This window comes from Oncorhynchus kisutch, unplaced genomic scaffold, assembly GCF_002021735.2.
Source record: "Oncorhynchus kisutch isolate 150728-3 unplaced genomic scaffold, Okis_V2 Okis01b-Okis20b_hom, whole genome shotgun sequence".
Classification (NCBI taxonomy): Eukaryota; Metazoa; Chordata; class Actinopteri; order Salmoniformes; family Salmonidae; genus Oncorhynchus; species Oncorhynchus kisutch.
The window spans coordinates 12,885,693-12,898,794 of NW_022261978.1; the positions used below are offsets into that span (position 1 = coordinate 12,885,693).

At 43.3% G+C, this 13,102-nt stretch overlaps 2 protein-coding genes across 8 annotated transcripts in view; both read left to right on the plus strand.

Annotated features, from left to right (window-relative positions):
* The window catches only part of LOC116358892 (zinc finger protein 585B), a 31,001-nt gene extending 30,940 nt beyond the window's left edge, over positions 1–61 (plus strand). For all 5 annotated transcript variants that reach the window (XM_031811191.1, XM_031811194.1, XM_031811193.1 and 2 more), the window contains one exon: positions 1–61. This exon is cut by the window's left edge and continues 1,861 nt beyond it. The gene's annotated coding sequence lies outside the window, so the exon portion shown is untranslated.
* Positions 62–1,213: 1,152 nt separating this feature from the next.
* Positions 1,214–12,142, plus strand: LOC109881941 (zinc finger protein 771-like). 3 transcript variants are annotated; one of them, XM_031811156.1, is made up of 7 exons: positions 1,214–1,343; positions 2,538–2,682; positions 3,004–3,528; positions 4,103–4,219; positions 7,132–7,196; positions 8,694–8,892; positions 10,525–12,142. In XM_031811156.1, the coding sequence occupies exons 3-7, from the start codon at positions 3,129–3,131 to the stop codon at positions 11,064–11,066; spliced, it is 1,323 nt and encodes a 440-aa protein (XP_031667016.1). In that variant the 5' UTR covers positions 1,214–1,343; positions 2,538–2,682; positions 3,004–3,128; the 3' UTR covers positions 11,067–12,142. The 3 variants fall into 3 exon arrangements, with proteins under 3 accessions (XP_031667016.1, XP_031667015.1, XP_031667014.1); XM_031811155.1 differs by having other exon boundaries at positions 1,275–1,670; positions 2,598–2,682; XM_031811154.1 differs by having other exon boundaries at positions 1,277–1,670.
* Positions 12,143–13,102: the final 960 nt, after the last annotated feature.

The following is a 13,102-nucleotide window of genomic DNA, read 5'->3' on the forward strand; positions in this document are numbered from 1 at the left end:
AATGTATTGGTTTTCAAAAAATATTTGAAGAATAAAAATATAGTTTACATATTGTCAACAATATAAGCCAGTTTTTTCTTCAAAGTTGCGCCCTCATTATTAACGTAAACTCACCCCATTCCTTACAAATGTGCGCAACCGCAACATTCTAACGAGGCTACAAAGAAAACTAATGGGACTGTGTTGACTTCAAAATCGGGGGGGGGGGGTGAACTAGGTTTCTGTTCAAGCGTTGATCGATATGGTAATGGCTCTACAGTATTGGAGAAAAGTTGAAAAAACGGACCCTCCGTTACATCAGGACGTGTCATGTCGTAACGTACAGCACACATAAAGCAACTATTTATGTCTTACAATCTCTCTCCACCAGGTGTAGCACTACTCTCATCCTTTAAAAACAAGAAATGGACAGTGACGGGGGTAAGGGGGGGATACCTAGTCTTTTTTTTTTTGCGTCATCCTTCTCAAAGCCACTGTTTATTTCTAAGATCACTTTAGCACCGCCCTAAAAACCCGATTCAAATTCGACACAAACCTTCCAATAGGTATGTAATGACACATTATATAAACTCTTTATAGCGTTTTATTTACATTTTAGAGGCGGTAAGTTGGACAGATCGAGTGAAAAAGAAGCAATTTTCCCACACGACATCTCTCCTTCTCACTATCACGCATTAGTTTCGCTTCCCCACCCGCCATTTATAAAAAGACCAGACGGAGCTCATTGCCTGCTTGAATTATGCAGAAACAGGCAGCGTTTAGGTCATGCAATTGATTCTGTTGGAAAGGGGAGACATTGTGCTTTACAATGGTATTGACATTACAGTTGATCTGGAAGTATTACGTTTGGGGGCGCTAAAATAAGGGCAATTGTACGGACCAAGGCGATGTACGAGTTTACGTTAGTTGCTTAACAACCAACCCATCCACTGACCACGAACATTCCGTTAAATTTGGATAACCTGACTGAAGAGATTATGCAATTATTCTGTTATTTTTGTATACATCTCAATCATTCAAATATGTTAAATTCCTTCACAATTGATCATATTTGTATTTGTTCTGGTGGTGCCAATAATTAACCCGGTGCGTTGTAGCCAACACATGCAATACCACTCACTGACGTCTATGCACAATCAATGTCATGATTGAATAAATACCCATTAAAAACCTGCTCATTTCCCTAAATTAACGAATCAATGATATTGTAATTAATGTCACTAGGGTCTATGGCAGTTTACCAGGCAGTTGCCCCTCTCCCTCCTGTTTACTGCCGTTCCCCTCCAACACGTGGCGGTAGAGCGCCAGGAGCTGCTCACTGACCGAAGAAGAATAACCCGGAAGTAGGTGGATGCAGGTTCTAGTTAGATAGCTACTTCACTTCAAAATACTGATTAAAATATGTCCATATGCCCATTTCTGATACGGTTGTGATTGGCATAGACATTATGTAAAAAAAAACATTATGTAACTCTAACGAGCCTGACGCGAGGAGGCACAAAACAACTTTTGGTAATTTAGCTTGTTTAGCTAACAAGTTAGCTGTCAAATAGTTTCCACGACAAACTGTTCCGACCCCCTGTTCTGAAGTGACAGTTGGTTTCGGTGGAAATTTCTCCAAACCACAAAAGTCTACAGAAGAACTGTTGGGTCGATTCACAATGGATGAGGTGAGAAAGCGCACATCTAGTAACAAACGTTCGCTAGGTAGCTAGCTAGCGCCATGGTTGTCATACCAAATGTTAGTGGCTAGTTATTGTGGAATAAAAGGCAAGCGGTCAGTCGATCCCTGTGTTATTGCTCCATCTAATGATCGTTATATTCCACTACAGTAGGTAATGGTAGTAAATGCAATCTTTAGCGGTCTGTCAGATTCATAATATAGGCCGCAGATTTATCCCTGACTAAAGACCACGTGACCTGGCCAGGAACACTCTGGGCCTTGTTTCCGGATCAGATCGTATTGGCCTGTTCCAAGTGGCACCCGATTCCCTATATAGTGCACCGCTTTTGACCAGGCTCCATAGGACTGAAGTATTGTACTATATAGCCATTTGTGAAGGATACATTGTCAGGGTAAAACTCATGGTCGTAGTAGTATAATATAATACATTGTAGTTAACGTCAGACATCCCTCTGTTCCATCATTGTATCTGTGGCAGATCGCCTAGCAGTTACAAGCATTGGGACAGTCACTAGTTTGAATTGTATTTATTTAATTTTTATTTAACTAGGCAAGTCAGTTAAAGAACAAATTCTTATTTACAATGACAGCCTACACCGGCCAAACCCAGACGACGCTGGGACAATTGTGCACCGCCCTGTGGTACTCCCAATCACAGCTGGTTGTGATACAGCCTGGATTCGAACCAGGGTGTCTGTAGTGCCTGAGACCGCTGAGCCACTTGGAATCCCCTAGCCGACCTGGTGAATCTGTCGATGTGCCCTCGAGCAAGGCACTTAACCCTAATTGCTCCTGTAAATCGCTCTGGATTGGAGTGTCTGTTAAATGACTCAAATGTAAACATTTATTTTAGGACGGTGATGGCAGATCCAGCCTGTCTAACTCCTGTCCCACTCGACCTAAACCCACACAGTCACCAGTTCCTGTCAGGAACCACAGGAACCAGAGAACACTGCAGGGCCCCAAGCTGCTAGAAGTTGACTGGGATTCTCTTTTTAGTAAGTTGGAATAGCTCGGAATGTTTTGAATTGGAATTTTTGGGGATAGAATAGAAAATGACTTCTCGTTGAATGATTTTGAGTTTTTGCACATTTGAGTTTTTGCCCTACCACTCACACACTTTGAACTAATCAACTCATCATCAACCCTTGATTTGAATCAGGTGTTTTAGTGCTAGGGCAAAAAAAAAAAAAAAGGGCACCCATTTGGGTCCCTGGGACCAGGATTGAGAAACGCTGATCTAACCCAGATGTGTTGAATTCATGTATTTCCACCAATAAAACTAATGTTATAACGCATTAATACGATCATTCACACAGGAGAGAGACAACTTCCACCAGGAGCAGCTAAACAACACCAGGAGAATCAGCAGAAACCCAAGACATTTCACGCCTGTCCAGTGTGTGGAAGACACTGCCAAAAGTTATCCATCCTGCAGATCCACATGAGAATCCACACTGGAGAGAAGCCGTACCCCTGCCCCGACTGTGGCAAGAAGTTCGCTCACCTGGGAGCCATGAGACGACACCACCTCACACACACGGGAGAGAAGCCTTACTCCTGCTCTGTGTGTGGGAAGAGTTTCACCCAATCAGGACATCTGAAAGAGCACCAACAGTCTCACTCCGGAGAGAAGCACCACTGTCTGATCTGTCTGAAACAGTATATCAGAGCAGAAGATCTGAAGATTCACCACAGAGTTCACACGGGAGAAAGGCCCTACCGCTGTGCAGAGTGTGGCAAGAGCTACATCAGGTCAAAGAATCTCCGGGCTCACAAGCTGACTCACCAGAGGACAGGAGGTGGTGGTAAAAGTGACAGGGAGATGGCAGCTACTATCCAGGGTGAGTTGGGAGATCATTTATTCATTATAAACAATGCATAAAGGACTGGGGGTGTCCCGAACAGAGTGAGCCAAGACTTGGACTAAGAAGATCTTTTAATTTTTATTTATTTTATTTTACCTTTATTTAACCAGGTAGGCAAGTTGAGAACAAGTTCTCATTTACAATTGCGACCTGGCCAAGATAAAGCAAAGCAGTTCGACAGATAAAACGACACAGAGTTACACATGGAGTAAAAACAAACATACAGTCAATAATGCAGTATAAACAAGTCTATATACAATGTGAGCAAATGAGGTGAGAAGGGAGGTAAAGGCAAAAAAGGCCATGATGGCAAAGTAAATACAATATAGCAAGTAAAATACTGGAATGGTAGTTTTGCAATGGAGAATCTCCATTGACAATGCTTGTTAGTCCGGCACTAGGCACATTCTGTGTCTGGGAAACTGTCCCAGGAGGTTTTCCTGACCTGATGATGATGATTAGTCCTACATTTAGACTAAAGATGCCTGTACATCAATAGCTGTGTCATAAATTAACAAACAGATGCTTTGTCTTTCTCTCTGCCTGCCAGTGAAAGTGAAGGAGGAGGAAGAAGAGGAAGAGGTTGGTGAAGGAGAGGAGGGAGAGGAGGTTGGTGGTTTCATCAATGCTGAAGGAGAGGAAGTTGGCTGGAGTTTCCCTGATCTCAGTAAGTAGAGGCAGAATGGTGACACAATCAGTTGTATTGGTTGTGTGTTCCAATTGACACCCTAATTCCCTTTTATAGTGCACTTATTTTGACCAGAGCCCTGTGGGGAATAGGGTGCCATTTTGGACACAACCTAGACCTAGATCACTTGTTGGCTTATTTATCAACCCAATTATTTAACTCACAAATTATCTCCACAGGAGAGAGTCCTGTCCTTGGCTCTGGTAGTCTCATTATAACCAAAAATACCAACCAGTGAGAGTTAACATTATGTTTTCGAATGACATCCCCAGGAGGTAAAAATATATAGTGAAAACAATAGTGGTCCTAAAACGAAACCTTGAGGAACTCCGAAATGTACAGTTGATTTGTCAGAGGACAAACCATTCACAGAGACAAACTGATATCTTTCCGACAGATAAGATCTAAACCAGGCCAGAACTTGGGTTTCCAATCTCTCCAAAAGAATGTGGTGATCGATGGTATCAAAAGCAGCACTAAGGTCTAGGAGCACGAGGACAGATGCAGAGCCTCGGTCTGACGCCATTAAAATGTAATTTACCACCTTCACGAGTGCAGTCTCAGTGCTATGATGGGGTCTAAAACCAGACTGAAGCGTTTCATATACATTATTTGTGTTCAGGAAGGCAGTTCAACAATTTTGAGAGGAATGGGAGATTCGATATAGGCCAATATTTGTATTTGTTTTCTGGGTCAAGATTTGGCTTTTTCAAGAGAGGCTTTATTACTGCCACTTTTAGTGAGTTTGGTACACATCCGGTGGATAGAGAGCCGTTTATTATGTTCAACATAGGAGGGCCAAGCACAGGAAGCAGCTCTTTCAGTAGTTTAGGTGGAATAGGGTTTAGTAGGCAGCTGGAAGGTTTAGAGACCCTAACCTTTTTTTGGGAATATTTGAGAGAGATACAGGATTAAAAAACTCTGTCTCCCTTGATCCGAGGTCCTGGCAGTTCTGTTCAGACTCAGGACAACTGAGTTTTAGAGAAATACGCAGATTCAAAGAGGAGTCTGTAATTTGCTTTCTAATGATCATGGTATTTTCGTCAAAGAAGTTCCTGAAATGATCACTGCTGAAGTGAAGGCCATCCTGTCTGGGTGAATGCTGCTTTTTAGTTAGCTTTGCAACAGTATCAAACATACACTTTGGATTGTCTTTTCTCCTCAATCAGGTTGGAAAAGTAGACTGATCGAGCAGCTAATCGAGGGCTCTTCGATACCGCACGCTACTGTCTTTCCAAGCTAGTCGGAAGACTTCCAGTTTGATGTGGCGCCATTTCCTTTCCAATTTTCTGGAAGCTTGCTTCAGGGCTCGATTATTTTCGTTCATTTCTTGTGACAAATGTTTTTTGGGGTGTGACTGCCTTCTAGGGTATTATGCAAAGTTAAATGTAGATACCTGGTTCGGGGGTTAATTGATTTTTGTACTCTGACGTCCTTGGGTAGGTGGAGGGAGTCTGGAAGGGCATCTAGGAATCTTTGGGTTGTCTGAGAATTTATAGCACATCTTTTGATGATCCTTGGTTGGGGTCCGAGCAGATTATTTGTTGCGATTGCAAACGTAATAAAATGGTGATCCGATAGTCCAGGATTATGATCCAGAATATTTATTCCACGGGATGAAACTAGATCCAGAGTATGACTGTGTCAATGCTTAGGTCCAGAGACATGCTGGACATGATGGCTCCGAAAGCCTTTTGGAATGAGAATGTGGACTTCTCCATGTGAATATTGAAGTCACCAACAATGTGAATATAATCTGCCATGACTACAAGGTCCGATAGGAACTCAGGGAACTCAGTGAGGAACGCTGTTTACGGCCCAGGAGGCCTGTAAACAATAGCTATAAAAAATGTTTGGGTAGGCTGCATAGATTTCATGACTACAAGCGCAACAGACTAAACTGCTTTAAAATATATATATATATATATATATATATATATATATATATATATATATATATATATATATATATATATATATATATCAATAGAAATTTGCTGTCAAATGTTAGCAACACCTCAGTCTTTGCGGGATGCGTGGGGGATATGGTCACTAGTGTCACCTGGGGAAGAGGCCTCTTAACTCAGTAAATCCATCAGGCTTAAGCCATGTTTCAGTCAGGCCAACCACATCAAGATTATTATCAGTTATTAGTTCATTGACTATAACTGCCTTGGAAGTGAGGGATCTAACATTAAGTAGCCCTATTTTGAGATGTGAGGTATTATCACAGTCTCTTTAAATAATGACAGGTATGGAGGAGGTCTCTATTTCAGTGAGATTGCTAAGGCGAACACTGCCATGTTTAGTTTTTCCCAACCTAACCCACAGACGCCGTTTCATCCTTTCCTACACTGAAATTACCCTTTACCTAACGATGGCATCTGAAGCTGGGCTTGCAACACAGCTATCCTCGCCGTAAGGCGATCGTTGTCCTGTATATTATGATACAGCGACTGCAGTTAGAAGGCATCATGTTAATGTTACTACTGAGCTTCGGCTGGTGGAGGTCCTGTAGAACCACGTCCAGAGAAAGCGTCATGTTAATGTTACTACTGAGCTTCGGCTGGTGGAGGTCCTGTAGAACCACGTCCAGAGAAAGCGTCCGGGGTCGAAAAGATGAATGAAAGAAAAATAAATAGTGAGGACAAAACTAAGACGTTGGTAAATTTGTTAAATGCAAAGTTTTGATTAAATGGTTAATGAAAGTAAAACAAAATAAAAAGTTTAGCAGGAAGCCGAGAAGCAACAAAATGGTTATCTATAACCCATAATACCAACCTCTCTCTACAGGAGTCCTGGTAGTCTCATTATAACCCATAATACCAACCTATCTCTACAGGAGTCCTGGTAGTCTCATTATAACCCATAATACACACCTCTCTCTACAGGTGAGAGTCCTGTCCATGACTCTGGTAGTGAAGGAGAAAGTCCCCCTACATCACACATCAACAAGGTGGGAGACAATAATGACCAACATTTTATGAGATTAAACGTATTTATTTTAAAGGCCGCACATGGAACCTAATGTAAAGCTTTCAGGTCTTGAACCTAATGTAAAGCTGTCAGGTCTTGAACCTAATGTAAAGCTTTCAGGCCTTGAACCTAATGTAAAGCTTTCAGGCCTTGAACCTAATGTAAAGCTTTCAGGTCTTGAACCTAATGTAAAGCTTTCAGGCCTTGAACCTAATGTAAAGCTTTCAGGCCTTGAACCTAATGTAAAGCTTTCAGGCCTTGAACCTAATGTAAAGCTTTCAGGCCTTGAACCTAATGTAAAGCTTTTAGGTCTTGAACCTAATGTAAAGCTTTCAGGCCTTGAACCTAATGTAAAGCTTTCAGGTCTTGAACCTAATGTAAAGCTTTCAGGCCTTGAACCTAATGTAAAGCTTTCAGGTCTTGAACCTAATGTAAAGCTTTCAGGTCTTGAACCTAATGTAAAGCTTTCAGGTCTTGAACCTAATGTAAAGCTTTCAGGCCTTGAACCTAATATAAAGCTTTCAGGCCTTGAACCTAATGTAAAGCTTTCAGGCCTTGAACCTAATGTAAAGCTGTCAGGTCTTGAACCTAATGTAAAGCTTTCAGGCCTTGAACCTAATGTAAAGCTTTCAGGTCTTGAACCTAATGTAAAGCTTTCAGGCCTTGAACCTAATGTAAAGCTTTCAGGCCTTGAACCTAATGTAAAGCTTTCAGGCCTTGAACCTAATGTAAAGCTTTCAGGTCTTGAACCTAATGTAAAGCTTTCAGGTCTTGAACCTAATGTAAAGCTTTCAGGCCTTGAACCTAATGTAAAGCTTTCAGGCCTTGAACCTAATGTAAAGCTTTCAGGCCTTGAACCTAATGTAAAGCTTTCAGGTCTTGAACCTAATGTAAAGCTTTCAGGTCTTGAACCTAATGTAAAGCTTTCAGGTCTTGAACCTAATGTAAAGCTTTCAGGTCTTGAACCTAATGTAAAGCTTTCAGGTCTTGAACCTAATGTAAAGCTTTCAGGTCTTGAACCTAATGTAAAGCTTTCAGGTCTTGAACCTAATGTAAAGCTTTCAGGCCTTGAACCTAATGTAAAGCTTTCAGGCCTTGAACCTAATGTAAAGCTTTCAGGTCTTGAACCTAATGTAAAGCTTTCAGGTCTTGAACCTAATGTAAAGCTTTCAGGTCTTGAACCTAATGTAAAGCTTTCAGGTCTTGAACCTAATGTAAAGCTTTCAGGTCTTGAACCTAATGTAAAGCTTTCAGGTCTTGAACCTAATGTAAAGCTGTCAGGTCTTGAACCTAATGTAAAGCTGTCAGGTCTTGAACCTAATGTAAAGCTTTCAGGTCTTGAACCTAATGTAAAGCTTTCAGGCCTTGAACCTAATGTAAAGCTTTCAGGTCTTGAACCTAATGTAAAGCTTTCTTGTATTGTGTTTATAAATATAGTTCTGACATGGTTCATGATGATGTTATGTTTTCATTGTAGGATCCCGGTGACCAATCCAGCACCAAAGCTATAGAGTCCCAGGGTCCCGATCCAAGACATGAGGAGGACATCACTCAAACACCTGGGATGAACATTCATATTGTAGAAGAGGAGAAGGAGGAAGTGAAAGAGGAGGATGAAGTTGGTGGTTTCATCAATTCTGAAGGAGAAGAATTTGACTGGGATTCTGTTCAACATAGTAAGTGGAGGCAGAACTCTGTTCTTTAGTTGACTGGGGTTCTGTTCAACATAGTAAGTGGAGGCAGAACACTGTTTAGTTGACTGGGGTTCTGTTCAACATAGTAAGTGGAGGCAGAACTCTGTTCTTTAGTTGACTGGGGTTCTGTTCAACATAGTAAGTAGAGGCAGAACACTGTTTAGTTGACTGGGGTTCTGTTCAACATAGTAAGTGGAGGCAGAACTCTGTTCTTTAGTTGACTGGGGTTCTGTTCAACATAGTAAGTGGAGGCAGAACTCTGTTCTTTAGTTGACTGGGGTTCTGTTCAACATAGTAAGTGGAGGTAGAACACTGACTGTTCTTTAGTTGACTGGGGTTCTGTTCAACATAGTAAGTGGAGGCAGAACTCTGTTCTTTAGTTGACTGGGGTTCTGTTCAACATAGTAAGTGGAGGTAGAACTCTGTTCTTTAGTTGACTGGGGTTCTGTTCAACATAGTAAGTGGAGGCAGAACTCTGTTCTTTAGTTGACTGGGGTTCTGTTCAACATAGTAAGTGGAGGTAGAACACTGACTGTTCTTTAGTTGACTGGGGTTCTGTTCAACATAGTAAGTGGAGGCAGAATTCTGTTCTTTAGTTGACTGGGGTTCTGTTCAACATAGTAAGTGGAGGTAGAACTCTGTTCTTTAGTTGACTGGGGTTCTGTTCAACATAGTAAGTGGAGGCAGAACTCTGTTTAGTTGACTGGGGTTCTGTTCAACATAGTAAGTGGAGGCAGAACTCTGTTCTTTAGTTGACTGGGGTTCTGTTCAACATAGTAAGTGGAGGCAGAACTCTGTTCTTTAGTTGACTGGGGTTCTGTTCAACATAGTAAGTGGAGGTAGAACACTGACTGTTCTTTAGTTGACTGGGGTTCTGTTCAACATAGTAAGTGGAGGTAGAACTCTGTTCTTTAGTTGACTGGGGTTCTGTTCAACATAGTAAGTGGAGGCAGAACTCTGTTCTTTAGTTGACTGGGGTTCTGTTCAACATAGTAAGTGGAGGCAGAACACTGTTCTTTAGTTGACTGGGGTTCTGTTCAACATAGTAAGTGGAGGCAGAACTCTGTTCTTTAGTTGACTGGGGTTCTGTTCAACATAGTAAGTAGAGGCAGAACACTGTTTAGTTGACTGGGGTTCTGTTCAACATAGTAAGTGGAGGCAGAACTCTGTTCTTTAGTTGACTGGGGTTCTGTTCAACATAGTAAGTAGAGGCAGAACACTGTTTAGTTGACTGGGGTTCTGTTCAACATAGTAAGTGGAGGCAGAACTCTGTTCTTTAGTTGACTGGGGTTCTGTTCAACATAGTAAGTGGAGGCAGAACTCTGTTCTTTAGTTGACTGGGGTTCTGTTCAACATAGTAAGTGGAGGCAGAACGTTGACAGTTCTTTAGTTGACTGGGGTTCTGTTCAACATAGTAAGTGGGGGCAGAACTCTGTTCTTTAGTTGACTGGGGTTCTGTTCACCCCGTCTCCTATGAAGTGCACTACTTGTTGACCAGGGTCCTGGACAAAGTGGATGCCCTTGATAGAGGATAAGGTACCATTTTGGATACGGACTGTGAATGAATGTCGACTTGCTCGCCTCAATACCTAACCCACTCTGTTATTCACACAGGAGAGAGCCCTAACTGTGGCTTAGACAGCAGAGCGAGCCCCGCCACATCAGAACATCCTGAACACCAGGAGAGTCACAAAACTAAGACGTCTCACTGCTGTTCAGTGTGTGGCAGAGAGTGCTACAAGCTCTCTGTACTACAGATCCACATGAGAATCCACACGGGAGAGAAGCCGTACCCCTGCCCCGACTGTGGCAAGAAGTTCGCTCACCTGGGAGCCATGAGACGACATCTTCTCACACACACGGGAGAGAAGCCCTACTCTTGCCCTGTGTGCGGGAAGAGTTTCACCCAATCAGGACATCTGAGGGAGCACCAGCAGTCTCACAGTGGAGAGAAGCCTCACCTGTGTCTGGTCTGTGGGAGAGGGTTCTCTAGAGCGTCAGACCTCCGGATCCACCACAGAGTTCACACAGGGGAGAGGCCGTACAGCTGTGACTACTGTGGGAAGAGATACGGCCGCTGTCAGAAGCTACGGGCTCACCAACGGACACACCACAGAGACAGGACGCACGCTGATACTGGAGAGGAGACTGAGTGAATGACCACGAGGCTTTGAACATAAGACGTGATCAGCTTAGTGTTCCTATAGGTGATGTTAGCCGGCTGGACAACAACGATGATACACGTTGATCGTCATCAGACAGGAGAACAATACACTCCATTGGAATAGACATGGTTCTAGAATCCACCTAAATGATTCACAGAATTCTGATGCAGGACACGGGCTGCTGGGGAGGGGAGAGACTCTGGGTGAAGTTCCCCTGCCTGAATCCTAACCTTAACCGTTAGTGGGGAGATGCAAAACTGACCAGCGTCTAGGGGCAACTTCACCCTACTCCGTTTGGGGGAAAGAATGGGGAGGCTTTATCAGTAAGTGTTGACAGTAGAACTAATGGGTGTTTGTTAGTAGGGTGGACAAACACAACTATTAACCTTGTGATGAAGAACGAGAGGCTCGGTTAGAACTATTACAATGCACGTGGTTCTACATTCCACTTGAAGGAAGCACCCAGTTCTGATGGAGAGATGAAATAATCAGCACTGTTCAGTTTGTTACTGAACTTGAACCAGAGAAAGTGAACCCCCCAAAAATGGCCGCTAGACGGTGTTCTAAATTGGAATCGTGGAATGCTTGTTCTCTGTCCACCACATCCTGTGTGAGGAACCCAGTTGAAATGATTGTTTAAAAAAAATAGAAAAGAATGTTGATGTAATAATTGTGTTCTATATTGGATAACATCCCAAATAATGTGCAGTCGCAGGACATTTTGATCACAGAGAGAGAGAGCTGTGGCTCCGTCCATGCTGTCATTCAGTTCATTACGCCTCTATAAGATCGTAAACAAAGGTGTGTCATGGTGACTTTTAATAAACAGGTTACAAAAACCTACCTATCTTTTTAATCTATTTAAAAAAAATTAAAAAAGTTGATGTTTTCTGTACCATTTTATGCCAACTCTTTTCACACTATTGAGCTGGTGGATATTAAGAATACGGTTTATTTGCCCTGCTTGAAGACGGCCTTGGTAAACGTGGGGCTTTTATATGGCAATGTGGAAAATGTAACAGGGCTATATTGAAGTGTTTACTATGATTACAGCAGGGGAACTGCCAGTACACTCAGTTGAACTGTTGGTGATAATAGTTGCCCTCCAGTGGGTGGAGGACGTACAACCTGTTAGAATTATAGGATGCTCAGATTCTCCGTCTGTCTTGAATAGTTTTATCATCTGGTAAATCTGGTAGGAGTGACCTGCTATTGGAGGTATTCATGTTATTGTGGAGAATTGAGAGAATGGGTGTAGTATTCTCTCAATACTATACGCTGCAACTCCCCAACGGGCTCGGGAGAGGCGAAGGTCGCCAAGCTGCACTTCTTCACACTCGCTCGCTTAACCCGGAAGCTGCACCAATGTGTCAGAGGAAACACCGTTCAACTGATGACCGAAGTCAGCCTACAGGCTGACTCCTTGTGGCAGGCCTGGGGTCGGCCTGCAGGCGCCCTGGGGTCGGCCTGCAGGCGCTCGGCCTGCCACAAGGAGTCAGCCTGCAGGCGCCCGGCCTGCCACAAGGAGTCAGCCTACAGGCGCCCAGCCTGCCACAAGGAGTCAGCCTGCAGGCGCCCGGCCTGCCACAAGGAGTCAGCCTGCAGGCGCCCGGCCTGCCACAAGGAGTCTGCCTACAGGCGCCCAGCCTGCCACAAGGAGTCAGCCTGCAGGCGCCCGGCCCGCCACAAGGAGTCTCTAGAGCACGATGAGCCAACTATAGCCCCCCATGGCCTGGGATCGAACCCCAGGCTGTAGTAACGCCGCAACACTGCGATGCAGTGCCTCCCAGCACATTTGGGTGTGTAAGGGAATGTAATGTCGACCAGTTAGCCAAAATAGTTTTGAAATAAGATATCATTGATATTAATGTTCCACTGGGTAGAGATGAGGCCAAATGTAGGATCAGAGCCATTTTGATAGATGTGTGTCAGAAGATATGGGACTCTGAGCCCAAGGGACGGTGTTTATATGCCCTCTACAGAAAGGTCAGTGGACCAAGGTTCAAAGGTCAGATTAGGAAGGAAGA

Coding starts and splice junctions, on each gene's coding strand:
- LOC109881941 (XM_031811154.1), top strand. Junction 2,683..3,003: donor TGACTGGGATTCTCTTTTTA/GTAAGTTGGAAT, acceptor TCATTCACACAG/GAGAGAGACAACTTCCACCA. Junction 7,197..8,693: donor CTACATCACACATCAACAAG/GTGGGAGACAAT, acceptor TTTTCATTGTAG/GATCCCGGTGACCAATCCAG.